The following is an 18,426-nucleotide window of genomic DNA, read 5'->3' on the forward strand; positions in this document are numbered from 1 at the left end:
TTTTAATTATCCTAAAGCTTTTGTTAGTTTATTAATCATAAAATTGCAATTTTTCTGAATAGATACACTGGTATGTGAAACAATATTTGTCTTTATTAAATTAATAAAGGTTTCAGAGCACTAGCAGCAAAACAGTAAACCATATTAATTTAATATAATATATATTACTATTTTATTATTAAGGCCATTTGTATGCATTTGTATATTTTTATTGATTGGTCAAAAAAACAGCTAGTTTATACCAAAATTTGTTTCATAACCTAACAATGCTGTATCTAAAATTTTATTTTGTATATTTATGATTTTTAAGACAACAAATCAAGAATCACTAATTATTTATTTCACTCATAAGTTATTATGGATAATTGAACTTATTAATAAAAATAGGAAATATAACTAATCTTAATCGATAACTGGAAATGTCCAATTAGTATTGCATAACAATATCACATAAATATGTAATATTATATTTTATTGTACCTATTGTACTCGTCAGTCGGTGCATTATTAAATCGTTAAATAATTTTAAAATGCCTAAAGTAAAAACTTCTAACACTTTTTAGAGCATATTTTAGTAATTTTTATTATTATGGCATAACTGCATACATATTTTATAGATTTTTTGGGCATATAATTGTTGGATCTATTTATTATACAGTGTGTTCACGATTTAAGGAACCACTAAATATTTCAGCAGGATGTCCTTTAATTGAAGTGAATATTTTGGAGGGCCTAAGGGGTACTTAAATACAATTTAATTATGATTTTTAAATTTTTAACACTTTATGTGTGCATGCGTAATACTAATACAACTTGCATTTTTTAAAGGAAACTTTATTTTTTTCTACATATTCGGATAGGTTATTTTTTATTAAACTTTTTTTGTATAAAATTTTTTTTCTATTTACAAAACTGAACAAGTTAGAGAAGTTAACAATTGAGTTAATGCATAATTCTTGTTAAACAAAATTGTCACTTTTAAACACTGGAAATAATAAAATAAGTGCCAAATAAATATTTGATTTACCTTATCTGTTTACAAATAATAATTTAATAATATTGTAATTGTAGTTTTATATGATAATTATTAAAAATTTCTAAACACAAAATGAACCTATATAAAATTGATTTTGTTTAACATTTATGTGCAGGAGATTCTACTCGTAAGTTGGCATTTATAGCTTGGTTCAATATTCAATTTCATAATTATCTTGATCGTTAGTAAATCGAATGGAACATAAAATTTCACTATAAACATAGTTAAAATTGTAATCGTATTATAGCAGTCAACTCAACAAAAATTATCACATATTCAAGATATTCATCCAGACTTACATACAATATCATTGTAAAATTCATTATAATATAATATATTTATAAATTTTAACTTCCTACGAGTAATTTTTATAAATTATGATAGACCCTCAAAAATATTTACTTCAATACAAGGTCATCCAGCTAAGATATTTAATGATACCTTAAATTGTGATCACACTGTAAATATATTATAATACAATAAATGGTTCAAATGACTTGAATTTATAAAAATTTAAATTCAAAATACAGAAGCTTTACTAAATTACTCACGTGCAAATTTTATCTTAAATGCATGTCATAATATACATACTTTTGAAAACATATATCATAAAGTGCTTAGAACCAATTAAACTCAATAATAACTTTAATACACTGTCGTCTATCATATATTTCACATTCTTTAGCATTCTTTAGTTTAATAGAACTGTAGCATTTCTTATATTTTAATATGAAATTCAGAATGATTATATAATAAGTACACGAACATGTGAAATATTATTCCATATGATTTACTCCTCTCATTTCTGGATCTGCCACAAACAACACAGCTAGGCATAATTGTTATTACAATATAAGAAAAATGTAATATATTATATTGTTATATTAAAACACAATATTATGATTGTAAGCGATCGTATATAATTTATAAAATTGTGATTCTTGAAAACTCAATATTCCAATTGTACATTTTACCACAGATATATATAATAAACAGTAATTATATATATGTGTGCATTTCAAAATAATAATCATGAGTATAAACAAAGAAATTTTAGAATACTTCAAAAATTTAAATCTGGACGATAGATAGTGGGCCCATTGAGTTAACCTTTTATACAAAAATAAATTAATAAGTACAACCAAACATTTTTTGGAGCACTTGTATTTAGTGAAAATAAAAATAAATGAATTAAAAAATTAATTTAAGTTTTATTCAATAAAATGTTAATAGTAAAATTATTTTTTTATTTTAGAAAAAATTGTAACAGTATTAATTTCTAAAGAAAAACAATATGTAAGACGCCTAATATTTATACAATTAATAAAAATGTAAATAAATAATATTTATGTTGTCTTTGCTGATTGTAGTTGGAATCCTTTATTTCAAATCATCATTTCATCATATCTAGAATAAAAAATATATAACATTGTTTAATAAAGCCCCAGAACATTGATAAAAAAAAAATATATATATAGTGATTATTTCTAATTATTACCTAAGTTTATGCTGCCACTTCCACCAATTGTGAAATAAGCCTCAATGATTCTGAAAATAGTAAGATTTTGATAAAACATGTTGTATCCTGGTTAAATTATTAAATGTTTAAAAAATTTTAAATTTTAAATTCTTAAAACTTTGCACAACAGCATTGAATAAATCTGTATAAATGTATAATGCACCATTAGATTACATACGCTCCTGACTAGTGACTACCATCCCTGTTAGTTAGTAGTTACAAATAATGAGATCAATGATGAGTAAGTGTAAAAAAAATAAATAATAGTAAAAATACTAATAACAATAATATGTAAATGAATAATATTTATTTTAGTTGTCTAAGTGCTGAAATGGGTGGGCTGATCAAAAATTTTACTGTAGTTAAATATGCTTGAACAAAAAGTATTTACATACATAGTTAAATCTTGTTCCCTTTTGAATCCATTCACAGATATGAGTTGAATGAGAACTTTTTTTGGCATATATTGCACTGATAGTGGTTGCCCTTGTTTGAACATTTATCACTGAGAGTAGACTCTGAATCGCAGCTGTTTACAATCAGGAATTTGGTAGCGATGGGCACTAAAACGTAACATAAAAACAAAAAAAAACATGTACAATTTATTGGTAAGTACAGTATCTTCAAATTACTCTAATAGACTTGAACATCGACATTTTTTGTGATATTTACAAAAGGAAATGGTTTATGATGATTACTTACCCAATGATGAAATGACAAATAAATATTCCTAGATTTTTACATTTTACACCGCAAACATTACAATAAAAATTCATAAAAATTAGAAAAACACAACACTCGTATCACCAACGCAATATTAATTATCAACAAACCTCTTATCAATTGTTATCCTGGCATCATCACACACACACACACACACGATGTAGAGAAACACGGCTTTCGATAGATCTACAGCCGTGTAGAGATGATAGATCAGATATTCTATACATCGTGATCGCAAATCACTGAAAATGACCAAGATATAATTTTTAATAACCTAACTTCGAAATGATTAAGAAATATAAACTAATAATTTCTCGGTAAGAGTATCGATTTTTCGACTCCCTTCTTAGGAACTAAAAATACTCCCAGGGGTCCCTTCTATAGGATTCGTCGATAAAAAGCATGGATTGTGGGGAGCTAAATCAATGACATAATATTATAATATATATATTTATATTACATTGTTATAAATTATATTATGTCAATGAGCTAAATTGTTCTGTGATTGTACACATTGAAATCTCGAGATAGATAAAATCCCACAGATTTTGATTTCGTTATCTATGTTATCATTATTATTGTCACGCTTGGGCTACCGGATCATGTTATTATCATTGTATTTACTGTTTATAAGTAAATATTTAAAATTTTTAACATTAAGCCATAAGCACCACCCGTCGACCCTGTCTCGGGCTTTTGATTTTGGACGTATACGTCGCCCACCAGCCCCAGGTGAAATGGGCAAGTCGTCTAAAGACAAGCGTGACATATACTACCGGCTAGCCAAGGAACAGGGCTGGCGGGCCCGGAGTGCGTTCAAGCTGATCCAGATCGATGGGCAGTTCAACGTACTAGACGGCGTCAGCCGAGTGGTGGATCTGTGTGCGGCCCCGGGGAGCTGGAGCCAGGTGCTGAGCAAAGCGTTGTACTCAGGCCGCGGCGGTAACGATGACGTGAAGATCGTCGCGGTCGACCTGCAGTCGATGGCCCCGCTGCCCGGCGTCGTGCAGTTGAAGGGCGACATCACCAAGGAGAGCACCGCCAAAGAAATACTTGCCCAGTTCGACGGCGGCCAGCTGGTGGACCTGGTCGTCTTCGACGGCGCGCCGGACGTCACCGGACTCCACGACCTGGACGAGTATGTGCAAGCGCAACTGCTGTTGGCCGCCATGAACATCACCACTTACCTGCTCAAGCCGGGCGGCACGTTCATTGGGAAGATATTCCGCGGCAAGGACTCTTCGCTGCTCATTGCCCAGCTCGAAATATTCTTTGGCGACGTGGTCGTCGCCAAGCCGTGTAGCTCGCGCAATTCTAGCATCGAGTCGTTTGTTGTGTGCCGAAACTTCCGGCTGCCCGACAACTACACGCCCACCATGGCTAACCCGCTGATGACCAACGACTCACGGCCCTGGGACGAGATGGACGTGCATCCAGTCATCACACCGTTTGTGGCCTGTGGTAGTTTAAGCGGCTTTGACGCTGACAAGACCTATCCTTTAGAAATTGATGGCTTGCAGTACACACAGAGGAATCCTGTACAAGGGCCGATAGCACCACCGTATGAGAAATCAAAGCCATTGATAACTACAAAGGGCATAAGTGTTGTCCAGACACCTATTGACCAAGCTGTCGCCTCTACTGAAAAATTGATGTTGGATTAATTTTTATGTCACCGTAAATATATATATATATATGTATTCTTTATTAAATATCAATGTTTATGATTTGCAATATATCTACTCATGTATTTTGTACTTTTAATATTATTGTTTACTTGAGTTCATTTCTATAACTTAAAATAAAAGCGTACAACTACATTACATTGGTTAAAAAAAACAATTTTAAAATTTAACCCATATGATGATGATAATTTACCAAAGTAAGCTTATTACTTATAAATTATAATTAGGTATATTATATACTGCATATACTCTTAACCTTATAACTTATAACCATAAAATTTTTGTTACCTAGAGTTCATTAATAATAATGTTCCTAATATATTTATATTAATTAATTTACTTTTTAACTATTAAAAGTTGTTTAATTGAATAAGTTTGAAAATTATACTCTGCGAGTGTGCTAAATTCTTGTTTTCTAAATGTATTTTAATACAACACAAACTATGATTCTATACAGAATTTAAAAAGAATTTAGTAACCTTTATATTTTGATATTTATTTTTAACTTGGGTTAGTATTAATCTATATTAAATGTTGATACTTTCATATTTTTATTGTTGGTCATTATGAATTTAATTTAAACAGAACCATTATAAAATTATTTATTTATTTAACTATAGTACTAAAATATAATATGTATGGAGACTATTGTCTACAAGGTATTCTAAATTATGTTTGAAAATCTAAAATGTATTATGAAGAATACCAAATGTCTAAATAGCTATGTATAGGTACTATTTATACAACTTAATGGTTCTGATTTTTAGGTCTTTTTCAAAGTTTTAACACTATTTACAAGTTACAACTTCTTCCATAATATTAATAATTTATTTATTCTTTAACAATATCAGTATTATTTTAACTAAAACTACCTGTATAATAAATAAAATTTATTATTTTTACAGTATATTATATTATTATCAATTTCATTGTTATTCAAAATAATGTAATTTCATGAATGGAATGTTCGGTTACATCAAATTTTACAAAACTTTCAGACAAGCCATTATATCGGTTTTAAAATTTCTCTAATATCGAATCAGGTATTCTTCCAAAATATTATTTATTTGAACGATATAAATATTAAAAAGTTTTTGCATCATAATTTTGTGAATACGTGATCATATTTATATGGAATATGAATTTTCCATATTATGTATAATGTGTATCATTCTTTAAGAAAATGTCCACAATTATCCCTCCTTATGCTTATTTTCCATAATTTGTTACCATTCATAATTTTATAAATAACATTTATTCTTATCACTTATAAGCTTAACACCTGATACACCTTTCATTGAAAGATTCAAATATAACTTTGGTGGAGAGTTTGGGGCTTACTTCTGCTCAGCCACAAAATAACCCACTATTACAGTACCATCGGAAAAACACATATTAATTAATTTAGGAGTTATTAAAAAGTATTAAAATTTCATAATAATATATGTGTAAAATTTAAATTCGATGGTAAATCTTTATATTTATACGATGAAAAACGATTTTGAGAAAACTGCACTAGGTAGTAGGTACCTACTGCAGAAACGATCAGCTGCTAATACTCAGTTTTCAAGCTTATTTAAATAACTGATAATTATATCCTAATAATATGCAGGACAAATAAAAAAAAAAAATAATTTCAAAATGTAAACAGATTATATCATATCTGAAAAATGCTATAGTTCAAATATTTAGTGAAAATTGTAATACCTACGTAAACGTTTAATGTAGTTATTCGTTTTTGAGATACAACAAAAAACCGAGAGGATTCGATTGCTTTAGCATAAATGATCCTGACTTGTATTTCTAGATTATTGAAAAAAGTATTGAGAAATTTCTACTTTTGACCCTCTAAAATATATAGTACTAGTCTATACTCTATAATACTATAGATCCAAAATCCAATTTTCTATTAGAAATTTCTTTTGTGTTGAAGATGAAAGTTGAAGATAATAGGATTTATTCTGTTACAAAAAGTGTTATATAAGAAAAAATATATCAATGTAGATCTATAATACATAAATATTGTATAATTGTATTTTTTTTTAATTTTTAATTTAGGTACCATGTAATTCTTTTATAGGTACATTATTTCTATTTAGGTAATACTTTATTACTTGTACCTTACAACTTAATGCAACATATGTAACAAGTATTTATACGCAGATTGTTTAATTTCTTTTGTATATTATAATAATATAATACAATACATACTTAATAGTTAATACATTTTCAACCTTTCACCTTTTGATAGGTATATAGCTTTTTTTTTTTTATATCTTGCCATTCTCACTGTTCTCAGTGCGTGATTGAGTAATGGATTTCGTGTATGGTCGACAGTCGTTTGGACATTATGTACCTATAGACGGACGTCCTTGATAGTTAATTTCCATTAGTACGTAAAATGATAACAGTGAAACTAAACAGATTAGCTTACCGGCAAATAGAGGATGTGCAATTTTAATAGTGTTAACTGTTAATACATTAAGTTTATTTAATATAAATGTTTTAATTTTTAAACATTATCGTTGATATTAATTACACTAATTAATTATCAAAATATATTATCGTTGTATAATTTGTTTTTTACTCATCCCAATAAAATACGTTTTCATTAATCTTATCAACAACAAAATAAAATTTACACTACATTTGTATTTAAAGTGCTAATTAAATTTTTCTAGTAGTATTTCAATAACAGCGATTAGTATTACTGTTTTAGTTTATTTTTTTGTAGATAAGCAAATGCGATGAACCACATAAATTGAATACGCAGTTATACTCATTTTAGTTGCGCATTAATCAGTACCTTCAAATATGTATACACGTAATGTCAGTCTTATTGTTCGAAAAAATTTAAAGTCTTGCCTTTATGTCAGACACAAAAATGATTCTCCCACTAAACAACCAGATAATCATTATGACCCAGATGCTATTAATGAGAATCCATTGGAAAGGTGTAAGAGGTTCTTCAAAAGGGACATAAATGAATTGTGGAAAAAAGCTAATGACCCATTTCAACAGTATGAAGATAATAAAATATTCCCAAAAACTGTTGACATTTTAATTGTTGGTGGAGGCGTAATTGGTTCATCCATTGCTTATTGGCTCCAAAATAAATGCAGAGATGGAATAACAATTGCTGTTGTTGAAAAAGATTTATCGGTAAACAAATCAATTTTATCTACTCAAGAGGTATTATAGCTAATTAAATATTTTTTACATACATGGTAACAGTATTAATTATTTTGATATTAAGATGATTAAGTTTCTATCGATTAATGAGTTATATTAAAAGCTAAAATAATTAAATTTATTGCAGTTGAATAAAGTAATGTTTTTGTTATTTATATCTTTCAATTTACCATTCACTCATTTTTTTTTTATATCTAAATTAGTTATATACATGGAATAATATTATTAATTTTTATAAATTTTCAAATTCAAAATTAAGAAATGTTTAGTATACCTAACATTTTTTTTCTTTATTTAGTATATTACTCATAACATATAATTTGGTAGTTTTGGAATTAAAAATAATTTATTGCAAGTTCTAAGTACTAAAATACATAAGTATATTAATGTGAAGTGTAAGTGTTTACCACACAATTTATATTACTTTGCTAATTATTTTAAATTCTGAGATAATATTTTATGTTATGATACCTGAATTTTGGTTATACGATTTATATATTTTATTTTATAATATTTCATACATGTGTAATTATGTAATTCAAGTATAAAATCTTATAATAAGATGACCAAAGTGTCATCACAGATAGAGCACTAATTTCATATATCATATCTGTAATAGCAATTCTAGTTTTTTATATCATTAAAAAATTGTATAATGTATTTGGTTACAGTATTAATATATTAAACAACATATCATATATTCATGTATATTAAGTAATGTTGGTTTAAACAAAACACTTATTACATATAGTTTTGTAAAAATAGAACAAACTAATAGTTTGAGCATAATAACATAACATCAACATTATGATCTATCACTAACAATGAAGAACTCTAGATAAATTTATACTATACATTTGAATGTTTTTTTAAATATTTTGAATGTTAAGAGTTAATTAAATTACCTAGATAATTAATAATATTTATTTTAATATTCTAGTATGCCAAAGCATCTACAGTACTATCTTGTGGAGGGATTCGTCAACAGTTTTCACTTAAAGAAAACATCGAATTATCCCAATTCAGTGCTGAATTTCTTCGAGATATCAAAGATTATTTGACCATACCAGACCAGGAACCTCCAGAAATAAATTTCAATCCATCTGGTTATTTATTTTTGGCTACAAAAAATGGTGTGAATACCATGTTAAAAAATCATGAATTACAAAAGTATGATCTTTTCAATTTATAGAAATAGTTATTTTTAATTACTTAATGATACATTTTAGGGAATTAAAAGCTAATGTTGAGCTTTTATCAAAAGATATGTTAAAAACTAAATTTCCATGGTTAAATGTAGATGATATTGAATTAGGAAGTCTTGGAACTTTAAACTCAGGATGGTAAGTCGTTGAGCTCATTAGCTAGTTTTTTGTTTTTACTAAATTTTGTTTAGGTTTGATCCTTGGTCCTTATTAAATGCATTAAGAAATAAAGCTAAATCACTAGGAACATATTATGTCGAAGGTGAAGTAGAAGATTTTGGTTTTAAAATAGATACAAGCATAGTGGTGGAAGAAGATCCTGATAAGGAATACGAAGGGATTAATAGTGTAAAAGTATGTAAAAATATTACATTTTTAGTTACATTTAATTATTGATGTTTTACACATATTGTATATTAAATATAATTTAAAAGATAAATTAAGCTATGATTTTGAACTTTTTTAGGTAAAATTAAAAGATGGTAAAACACAACAGTTAGTATTTGGTATATGTATAGTAGCAGCTGGTGCTGAATCAGGAAATATTGCTCGAATGGCTAAAGTTGGGAATGGAAAAGGATTTTTATCAACACCCTTGCCTGTTGAACCTCGGTAATTAAATAAAAATATTAACTATTAAGTAATTATTTATATCGATTATAAAATGGTAAATTATTTATAAATTATTTTACAGCAAACGTTTTGTGTATTATTATCATGCGCCTAAGGGTCCTTCAATGTCGCCAATGGTAATTGATCCATCTGGAGTTTATTTTAGGTACCGAATTTAAAATATTTAAATATTTTGTGATATCTTAGGACATTATATTATTATAAAATACATTACTCAAAAGTTATTCGGTTATAGAAAAATATTTGGAGATATGAAAGAAATATAGAATATTATTTTTCAAGAGACAAATCAATTGAAAAAATATATTCTATTTGAGATTAACAAGTTGACAGCCTCGAGTGTCTATTTATCTTTCCTTGCAATTTAATTTTATAAAACATTTAAAAACTGTCTATATTGGCTTTGAGAGTTAAATGAAATACACACTGTGGTTGTTGTTATGGGCTATGAGCATTCTATTTGACTAACATATTTTTATTATTTTATTTTGTGAGAGTTGTGTTTAACCTTATTTATACACATCACTAAAAAATATAAAAATTGAATATTTGAGTATTTTGTGTGTATTGTGAATGTAGGTAGGTAATATTGTGAAAATGCATTTATTGGCTATGAGTATCTAATTTAACTCTCACCTAAAATCCTATCTATTTTAAGCTAAATTGAATCAGAATATTTTAAACATCATATGATAAGCATTAAAATCTATTTTCATTTAGATAAAACCCAAAGTTTTTATGATTAAACTCATTGTTTTAACTAGAGGGTAGTTGACCCAATTAATTGAGTATTAAAATTAACTCACATTGCAATAAATGAAGTATTCTGAAAAATGCAAGGGCAGTTAACTTGTTAATATTTTATAATATTAGACTCAATTGTTTTTATTTATTTATATTAACAATAATAAGCTTTAAAATAAAAAAGTTTAAAATCCTTTCTTGGTATTTACATTAAAGATAAGTTAAATTATGAACTAAATAATTTAATGTGTGGTCTGTTTATTAATTTGTTTTTAATGTATAAAATAAAAAGCAATTTTGTTAAACTTTTGATTTGTAGGCCTGACAGCTTTGACAACCATTATATATGTGGTAAATCTCCATGCGATACCGAAGAACCTGAAACCGTCAATTTAGATGTCGATCATGATTTTTTTGAAAAGCAGATCTGGGAAGCACTTGCACACCGAGTACCTGCATTTGAAGAAGCAAAAGTAATACTTTAAATATTTTGTTTTAGTTAATTATAAAATAAATAAAAAGCTTAATTTTTTAAAAGGATAACAATCATTAAAATATATTCAGTTATTAGTTAATAATTTTAAATAATAAAATAAAAGACACTGTAATAATTTTTGCATTAAGACAAACATATTTACATTTTCTGCTATTTTGTATTAACAAGATGTATTTTAATTTCAAACCAGATATGAAATCTATATATTTTCTTTGACGCATAAAGCTTAATACATTGATATTCCTTACTAATTGTATAGCTAACTTTATATATGTAGTATGGTCTTAAAATATATATTATGGCAAGGATGTTCTATCTAAATTTTAAATTGATTTATGGTAGTTTTTGTTAGTATTATATGTTTGTTAAAATAATACATTAAAATATATACATATTAGGCCTATAGTATTGAGTGTGGTGATATTTCATGAAATACTTAATTATCAACTATATTACTATAATAACTAAATACTCAACTAAACATTTAACAGATATTTATAAATTACGTAATTTGTTCAGTTACATTTTATATGTCATTATTGTAAGATTGTATTGACATTTTTACCCTAAAGTCAATTTTATAGCTATATCATGTCCAAAAGTTGAGCTTAGCCCAAACCTGGAATTTTCTCAGTATATTATATTTAGAGATTAATAATCATGAATACAATTTAAAAAAAGAATATAATAAATAGCATATTACACAAAATTGAGTCAATAGATAGTATAGTTATGAACTTGGCTTAAATTCTTAAACTCTTATCACCATTTTCTTATTTACAATATAAGTTTTTGTTTGACAACAAGGAACTTATATTTTTGTTTTTTGGCTGTATATATTAAACATTTTCATGCATTTTCAAAATATTAAAACGTTATTAAATTTACTACCAATTTAAGGACACATCATCAAAATATATGTATGAAATTTAAAAAAACGTTATTATAACAATACACAATTATTAAATAATAAATTAACAAATTTTGTTGTTTTTCATTTAATAAATACAAAATAATAAAGATGTCAATTAAATACATTTCCTTATTAATGGTAGGATACTATGGTAGGATGTCGTATGGGGATGTGCAGATTTAGTAAAGTATAGTAACACATTTTCTTGATGACATATTTATTTAATTTTAATGTTGATATATAAACAACATCATTATGTTAAATTATCGAACAGATTTACGACTTCTAATAATTTTTATTATGTATATCAGTGCTTCTCAAACTTTTTTGTCACGGGGTCCCCTAAATTTAATGTGAAACTGTCAAGGCCTCCTTAATCAAAATTATTAATTATTTTATGGCTTACCAGGATAGGTTAGGTATATATTATATATTTCACGGCCTACCAGTTATATGGGCACAGCTCCCAATTTTAGAATCAATGATGTATATTACATATGTTTCTTTTATTATAAATTATTTTATTAATATATATATATAATAGATTATAGTAGTGGCACTTTAAAATATCACATGATCCAAAATATTGTTTAAACAATGACAAAAACATATGAATTATATAATCAATATGAATAACAATAACGTAATCTTAATTATTATAGTTTAATACTGAGTATTAAATGATAAATACTATTTAAATACTAGTATATAATTATTTAAAAAAAATTGTTTCAACATCATGTATAAATATTGTAAAAAAATAGTTGGTCAAGTATAAAATAAAATATTTATTTAATAGATGTAATCCCAACTAAATTAGAGTTTAAGTTGCAGGATTATTGCACATCTAATACATCAATATAAGTAAGAATTTAAGTTTAATTTTTTAATTTATCCAAAATGGATGGCTTCTAAATTAAATAATATATAATTTACACTAATCAAAATAAATTATTTTTAATTCTTAGTTGTTCAGTAACATGTAAAACTAATTTAAGTAAGACTATTTAACATTAAACATAAAGTATTATATTTTAATGTAGTGTATTTATACATATCCAATATTATTTTATACTAAATAAAATACAATATATACTTTTACTAAGTTTATTTAGGTATGTATGTTAATAGTACAATTTGTATTATCATGGAATAAATTCATTGAATGAATTTAAATTTAAAAATTGGATATGCTGTTACAATTTATGTTTATTTTTAATATTTTAAATTATTTCACAGGTTAAAAGTAGCTGGGCTGGATATTATGATTATAATTGGTACGATCAAAATGGTGTTATAGGAGCTCATCCAAGCTATTTCAACTTATTTTTTGCTACTGGTTTTAGTGGACATGGTGAGTAAAAGAAACATTTTAATGTAGTTCATACAATTTAATTAATTCATATTTATTAATATAAGGTATACAACAAGCACCAGCTGTTGGCCGAGCTATAATGGAAATGATTACCGAAAGTGGATATAATTCAATAGATCTTTCTAGGTTAGGTTTTGGCCGGTTAATTGCTGAAAAACCACTTTATGAACAAAACATTGTCTAGCTTAAAAAATAAATTATGGTATACTAATCATTTGTTTTTTTACGATGAAATAGATGGTGATTATTGTTGATTAAAGAAGTTTGTTTGAATTTTAATACCTTAAAATATAAAAAAATCATAATTGATGTGAAGTAAATAAATACAATTGTATGTTCTTGAGGCATATGACATGTTTCAATGGAATAATTATTCATAGAGAATAATGCCTGAAAAAAAAATAGCTTATGTTATTTATTAGTAAACTGTATCATAAAATAAAAGATAATATAGTTAATTTCACTACACATATTTTATTATAACTCTCATTATACTTACAAGCATATAACTAGGATTATATTTATTTCTCCAGTTAAATGAAGATATACTGTATTCGTGAACTTCATTTGCATGTTGGATATGGCAACCGTGGTGAGTATGTCCGCCAAAAACTAGTCGAGGCTGTACCACTTTCAATAACTAATTAAATAATTTTAATATAAAATATAATTCAATTTTATTTTTTTATAAATAATACCAAATTACACAACAAAATTACTTTTGATGGAATCTATTATAGTTATATATTGGCCTTAAGTTTCTTGTAAAACCGAAATCACAGTATGTGTTGTAGGATCTTGGATATTAACACAATATTTTTGTAAGTGTCCTAATATAACTAGTATATTAATTGATGAATTAAATAATCAAATAGTCAACCATAAATATTATTCAACCAGTGGATCTTAGGTAGATTACCAAGTACTGTAACTGCGACTACTCTCTAAGGTAGTGTTTCTCAACCGGTGTTCTGCGGCACACTTATGTGCGAACTAGTTGGTGGTGTGCCAAGAGTCATGACCGTGGTCACATGTATAATAATATTAAGTGTTAAAAATAGAAATTTCCCAGTACTTAATTACTTTAGTGTTCCATCAAAATGTATGATTATAAGAAATGTGTCGTGAGTATAAAAAGGTTGAAAATCACTGCTCTAAGAAGTTGTGTGTATTTATTGGTGTTAAATAGAGGCTTATACATAAACTAAAATAAATACATTTTTGTAGACTTAAGTAATTTTCTGATCTGCAACAAGACAGTAAAAATCATTCTAAAATATTTAATTTAAAATATATTTCTAAATAATTGTTTTATGAGTAGAAATGTTAGCTCCGCAGCAAGACTTGTTTTATACAAATAAAAATAGGATGAATACATGGGTTTTTTTGAATTATTTGTGCCACTGCATTCTACAAAATATTTATTATAATAATATATTTTGATATAACATTTTAGGGGCTATTGTAAATTAAATGTTTCTTCCTAAAATATTTAAAATATAACATTCAAATATAGTTATTTAAATTAAATAAAAAATCTATAATATTGATAACTATTTAGTTATTAAATTTTAAAATGTATATCAAGTTCTTATACAAAAACTAAAATTATACTCTTGTCAACATGTTATTTATTGATGGGAAACAGAAAAAACAATTTTAATTTCTTATCTTTAGATCATAAATTAGGTTAGATTTAATCAGTACCTTTTCTGTTGCATCTTTGCGTAAACAATCCCAGCCCTCGCGAAAAAGTTTTTCTTTTTCTTTTAATGAGGCTGAATCCGGTTCATTGCACGCCATATCATTTTTTCTATACAGAGGAAAATGCTGAAATTTAAAACATAAAGATATGATTTAATTAAAATATACAAAATATATATATATATAAATTCATATTAATAAAATATAATACAAAGTATCACTATAGTTTTTCTTTTGTTGCTATACATCAACCATTAGTATAGCGTTAAACATTCATGAATACATTACAATTTATATTTTATAAACAATCAAATTAAAAAAAAATCTTTATTCATTATGTAAACATATAATCTATATTTTAAACTTGACTAAAGATAATATAAGATATATGATTAAAGATTGGTTATACTGAATGTGATAAAATGCAGACAATTACTTTTAAAATTAATTTATTATATACCTATAAAATAAATTGTTAAAGAGCAATAACTTAAAAAATAATTATAAATGAAATCTTATTAAAAACGTTAAACAACTGCCAATACAATATTGGTTGTTTTACACAAATAAAAACAAAAAATTACAAAATTTTAAGTACAAATTACTTGTAATAGTATTGGTTTACTATAATTTCCATCTAGCATCATTGTTTTTGAACATTTATTTTCATTTTGGCTACATTTCAATCGCTCTAAAATAGTCAGAATTTATGCATATTTAGTCAATAAGTTATGAAAAAATCTAATAATATATTTAAACTTACTGGAGATGATATTTAGTTTTAATTTAGCAGCATGACATAAAAAACATCCATCCATTTCCATAGCCATACTATTTATTGATACAAAATGAACATTACGTCTACTGATCAATTCTACTGAACTAGTATTAAACACTTTATTAAACCTTCTTTCAAGATGTGGTGTTATGCTATATAAAAAAATCAAGTTAATTATTTTAATAAAGTATAAATAAGAAAAATATGGATTATTTATACCTATAGTGGAAACCAATATCATGATTACCAACAATAGTATATAATTGTATAGCTGATGGTACTGAAAACAAATATTTAAATGTTTCTACATATGAGTTGAAATCTCTTTCACTACTCCATAATCCTTCATCAAATAAATCACCTACAAAAATAAATATACATTTATTCTTTGGTTCTATACAAAAAAGACAAATAAATAAAAATTTTAATCAACAAATTGATTTACCTAAAATAAAAATAAGTTCTGGTTTATGTAATTTGATAGCAGTTTGAAAAGCACATCCCATTTCCCATTCTCTAAAATAGTTTTAAAAATACATCATTTTCTTACTTAGATGATGTTAAGATTGCATATATATTAACTATAAGAAATTTGTGTTTTTATTATATAAATCCCTCTAGCCTATTTATAAAAAAACTTCTAAAGAAGTATGTTACTTAATAGACAAATTAATTTAATATAAATATTACCTGAAATAATTAATTAAAATATTATTTTATTATATATAAGGTGTAACAAGACTATTTGACAAACATCCATTACAAATTTTACTATATTTGTTAAATAGTCCTGTTACACTCTGTATATTAACTTTTGTAATTATTTAATATGAAATTTAAATTACATATTTTAAAAAGTGTGGAATGTTTTACAAAAAATAATTTGTGTAAATTAAGTTAATTTTGATAAAAATAAGTTCAAAGAAAATTATTATTAAAAATTATATTCAATTCTAAAAGATTAAAAATAATATGGAGAAAAATATTAACTTAGTATAAATAAAAAGTTTATAAGAAACTAAATAATTTTTTTTTTTACATAATATTGTGAAAAATGTATCTTGTTATTTTTTATTACACACTAGCTACAGTAGTCAAGTCAATATTACATGTTAGTGTCAACTAAATTATGAAATCAAGGAATATTTATTAACTTTTATTTAAAATCATATATAAAACATGATTAACGAATATAAAATGTCTTAATTATTTTTAGCAAAGTAATTTAAGTTAGTTGTAAGATTAACTAGATAACTAAAAGTAGTTTTTTTTTTTAACAAAATGATCCCAACCTTTGATTATTTAAAATATTAATAATCAATAAATGAAAGATGTCAAATTTTATTAATTTTCAGAAATATTTGTATGTATTGTTTAATTTACCGTATCATCTTATCAAGCCAATGTCCTTTCCTCGTACCAAGTAAATGAGTGTCAGCTAAAAACATTACTTTAACAGGTTGCTCTGATGTCATGTTACTATCAGAAGGCCAATTGCACTAGAAATCATGTAATAATCATTTAAAAAATTCTATTATCATTAGTATTGGTTAAAACTTTAAAGTATACATTGTATGTATGTACATCGTACAAGTTTAAATTCTTACTTGTGATAAAACCACGTAAAAGATGCCATATTCACAAAAAAATACTAAACCAATGATGCACAATAAATATAGTGTAACTTTCTTAAGTGTAATGAGACTAAAATATTTTATCATTGTGCACTTTCTGGGATGACTTTTCCTTAGGTATTGAAGTGTAAAAATATATATTAATTACACAGAATTCCAAATGATTTGAGATCAAAAATTCACATTATTCTAACTGGATAGTTTTCAAGGATCTAACAACAACTAGCTAGGAAGCTTATACAATTTAATAGTAGAAATAATTAGTGCTGTCAAGTACTGATCAGTCATTATTGATTATTTGCCTATAACTAATAACTTAATATCTATTTATGTAATTATTAATTAATTAATATTGAATAACTGGTGAATGACCTAACCTGGCCAGAATAAATAAAAAAGTAACTAGTTGCCGGGTAGTATTTGCTATACTCGACAGTAATATCAATCATAATAACAATTGTTTGGTAAGTTCAGAACTGCTATCAAAATAGTATTATCAAATACTAACATGTGATAACAAATTGATGATACTAAATATCGATGAATGATTTTGAATCCGGAATTCCGGAAGTCGTAATTTTTGTTACTTATAAAGTTATAAGTACTTAATATTTTGTATTTTATATTGACCATTATCTAATTTTTCTATTACAATTACAATTATTACTCTTTTACTTGATTTGGTTTTATAGAATAAAATTGTAATTTTAATAATTTATTAATTTATATATATTACAGTGCTTAATTGAATTAAAGAAAACTAAGAAAAGCTAGAAATAGGTACTGTAA

General features: G+C 25.6%; 3 protein-coding genes across 4 annotated transcripts; 2 read left to right on the forward strand and 1 right to left on the reverse strand.

Moving 5' to 3' along the window:
* Window positions 1-3,840: 3,840 nt before the first annotated feature.
* Window positions 3,841-5,042, forward strand: LOC113559367 (putative tRNA (cytidine(32)/guanosine(34)-2'-O)-methyltransferase). Its single transcript, XM_026965095.1, has one exon. It carries the CDS (start codon window positions 3,842-3,844, stop codon window positions 4,940-4,942), a length of 1,101 nt encoding a protein of 366 aa, XP_026820896.1. The 5' UTR covers window position 3,841; the 3' UTR covers window positions 4,943-5,042.
* A 2,520-nt stretch (window positions 5,043-7,562) lies between these two features.
* Window positions 7,563-13,780, forward strand: LOC113559364 (FAD-dependent oxidoreductase domain-containing protein 1-like). 2 transcript variants are annotated; one of them, XM_026965092.2, is made up of 9 exons: window positions 7,563-8,155; window positions 9,096-9,325; window positions 9,385-9,498; window positions 9,552-9,714; window positions 9,827-9,972; window positions 10,055-10,138; window positions 11,057-11,210; window positions 13,386-13,500; window positions 13,566-13,780. In XM_026965092.2, exons 1-9 carry the CDS (start codon window positions 7,778-7,780, stop codon window positions 13,703-13,705), a joined length of 1,524 nt encoding a protein of 507 aa, XP_026820893.1. In that variant the 5' UTR covers window positions 7,563-7,777; the 3' UTR covers window positions 13,706-13,780. The 2 variants fall into 2 exon arrangements, with proteins under 2 accessions (XP_026820893.1, XP_026820894.1); XM_026965093.2 differs by having other exon boundaries at window positions 7,565-8,125.
* LOC113559365 (metallophosphoesterase 1) lies at window positions 13,712-18,083 on the reverse strand. Its single transcript, XM_026965094.2, has 9 exons — window positions 17,611-18,083; window positions 17,387-17,502; window positions 16,449-16,519; window positions 16,223-16,364; window positions 15,989-16,155; window positions 15,831-15,916; window positions 15,229-15,351; window positions 14,021-14,161; window positions 13,712-13,911 (listed from the first exon to the last, which is right to left on the reverse strand). Exons 1-9 carry the CDS (start codon window positions 17,722-17,724, stop codon window positions 13,729-13,731), a joined length of 1,143 nt encoding a protein of 380 aa, XP_026820895.1. The 5' UTR covers window positions 17,725-18,083; the 3' UTR covers window positions 13,712-13,728.
* Window positions 18,084-18,426: the final 343 nt, after the last annotated feature.

The sequence above is a fragment of the Rhopalosiphum maidis genome, chromosome 3 (assembly GCF_003676215.2).
Source record: "Rhopalosiphum maidis isolate BTI-1 chromosome 3, ASM367621v3, whole genome shotgun sequence".
NCBI classification, from domain to species: domain Eukaryota; kingdom Metazoa; phylum Arthropoda; class Insecta; order Hemiptera; family Aphididae; genus Rhopalosiphum; species Rhopalosiphum maidis.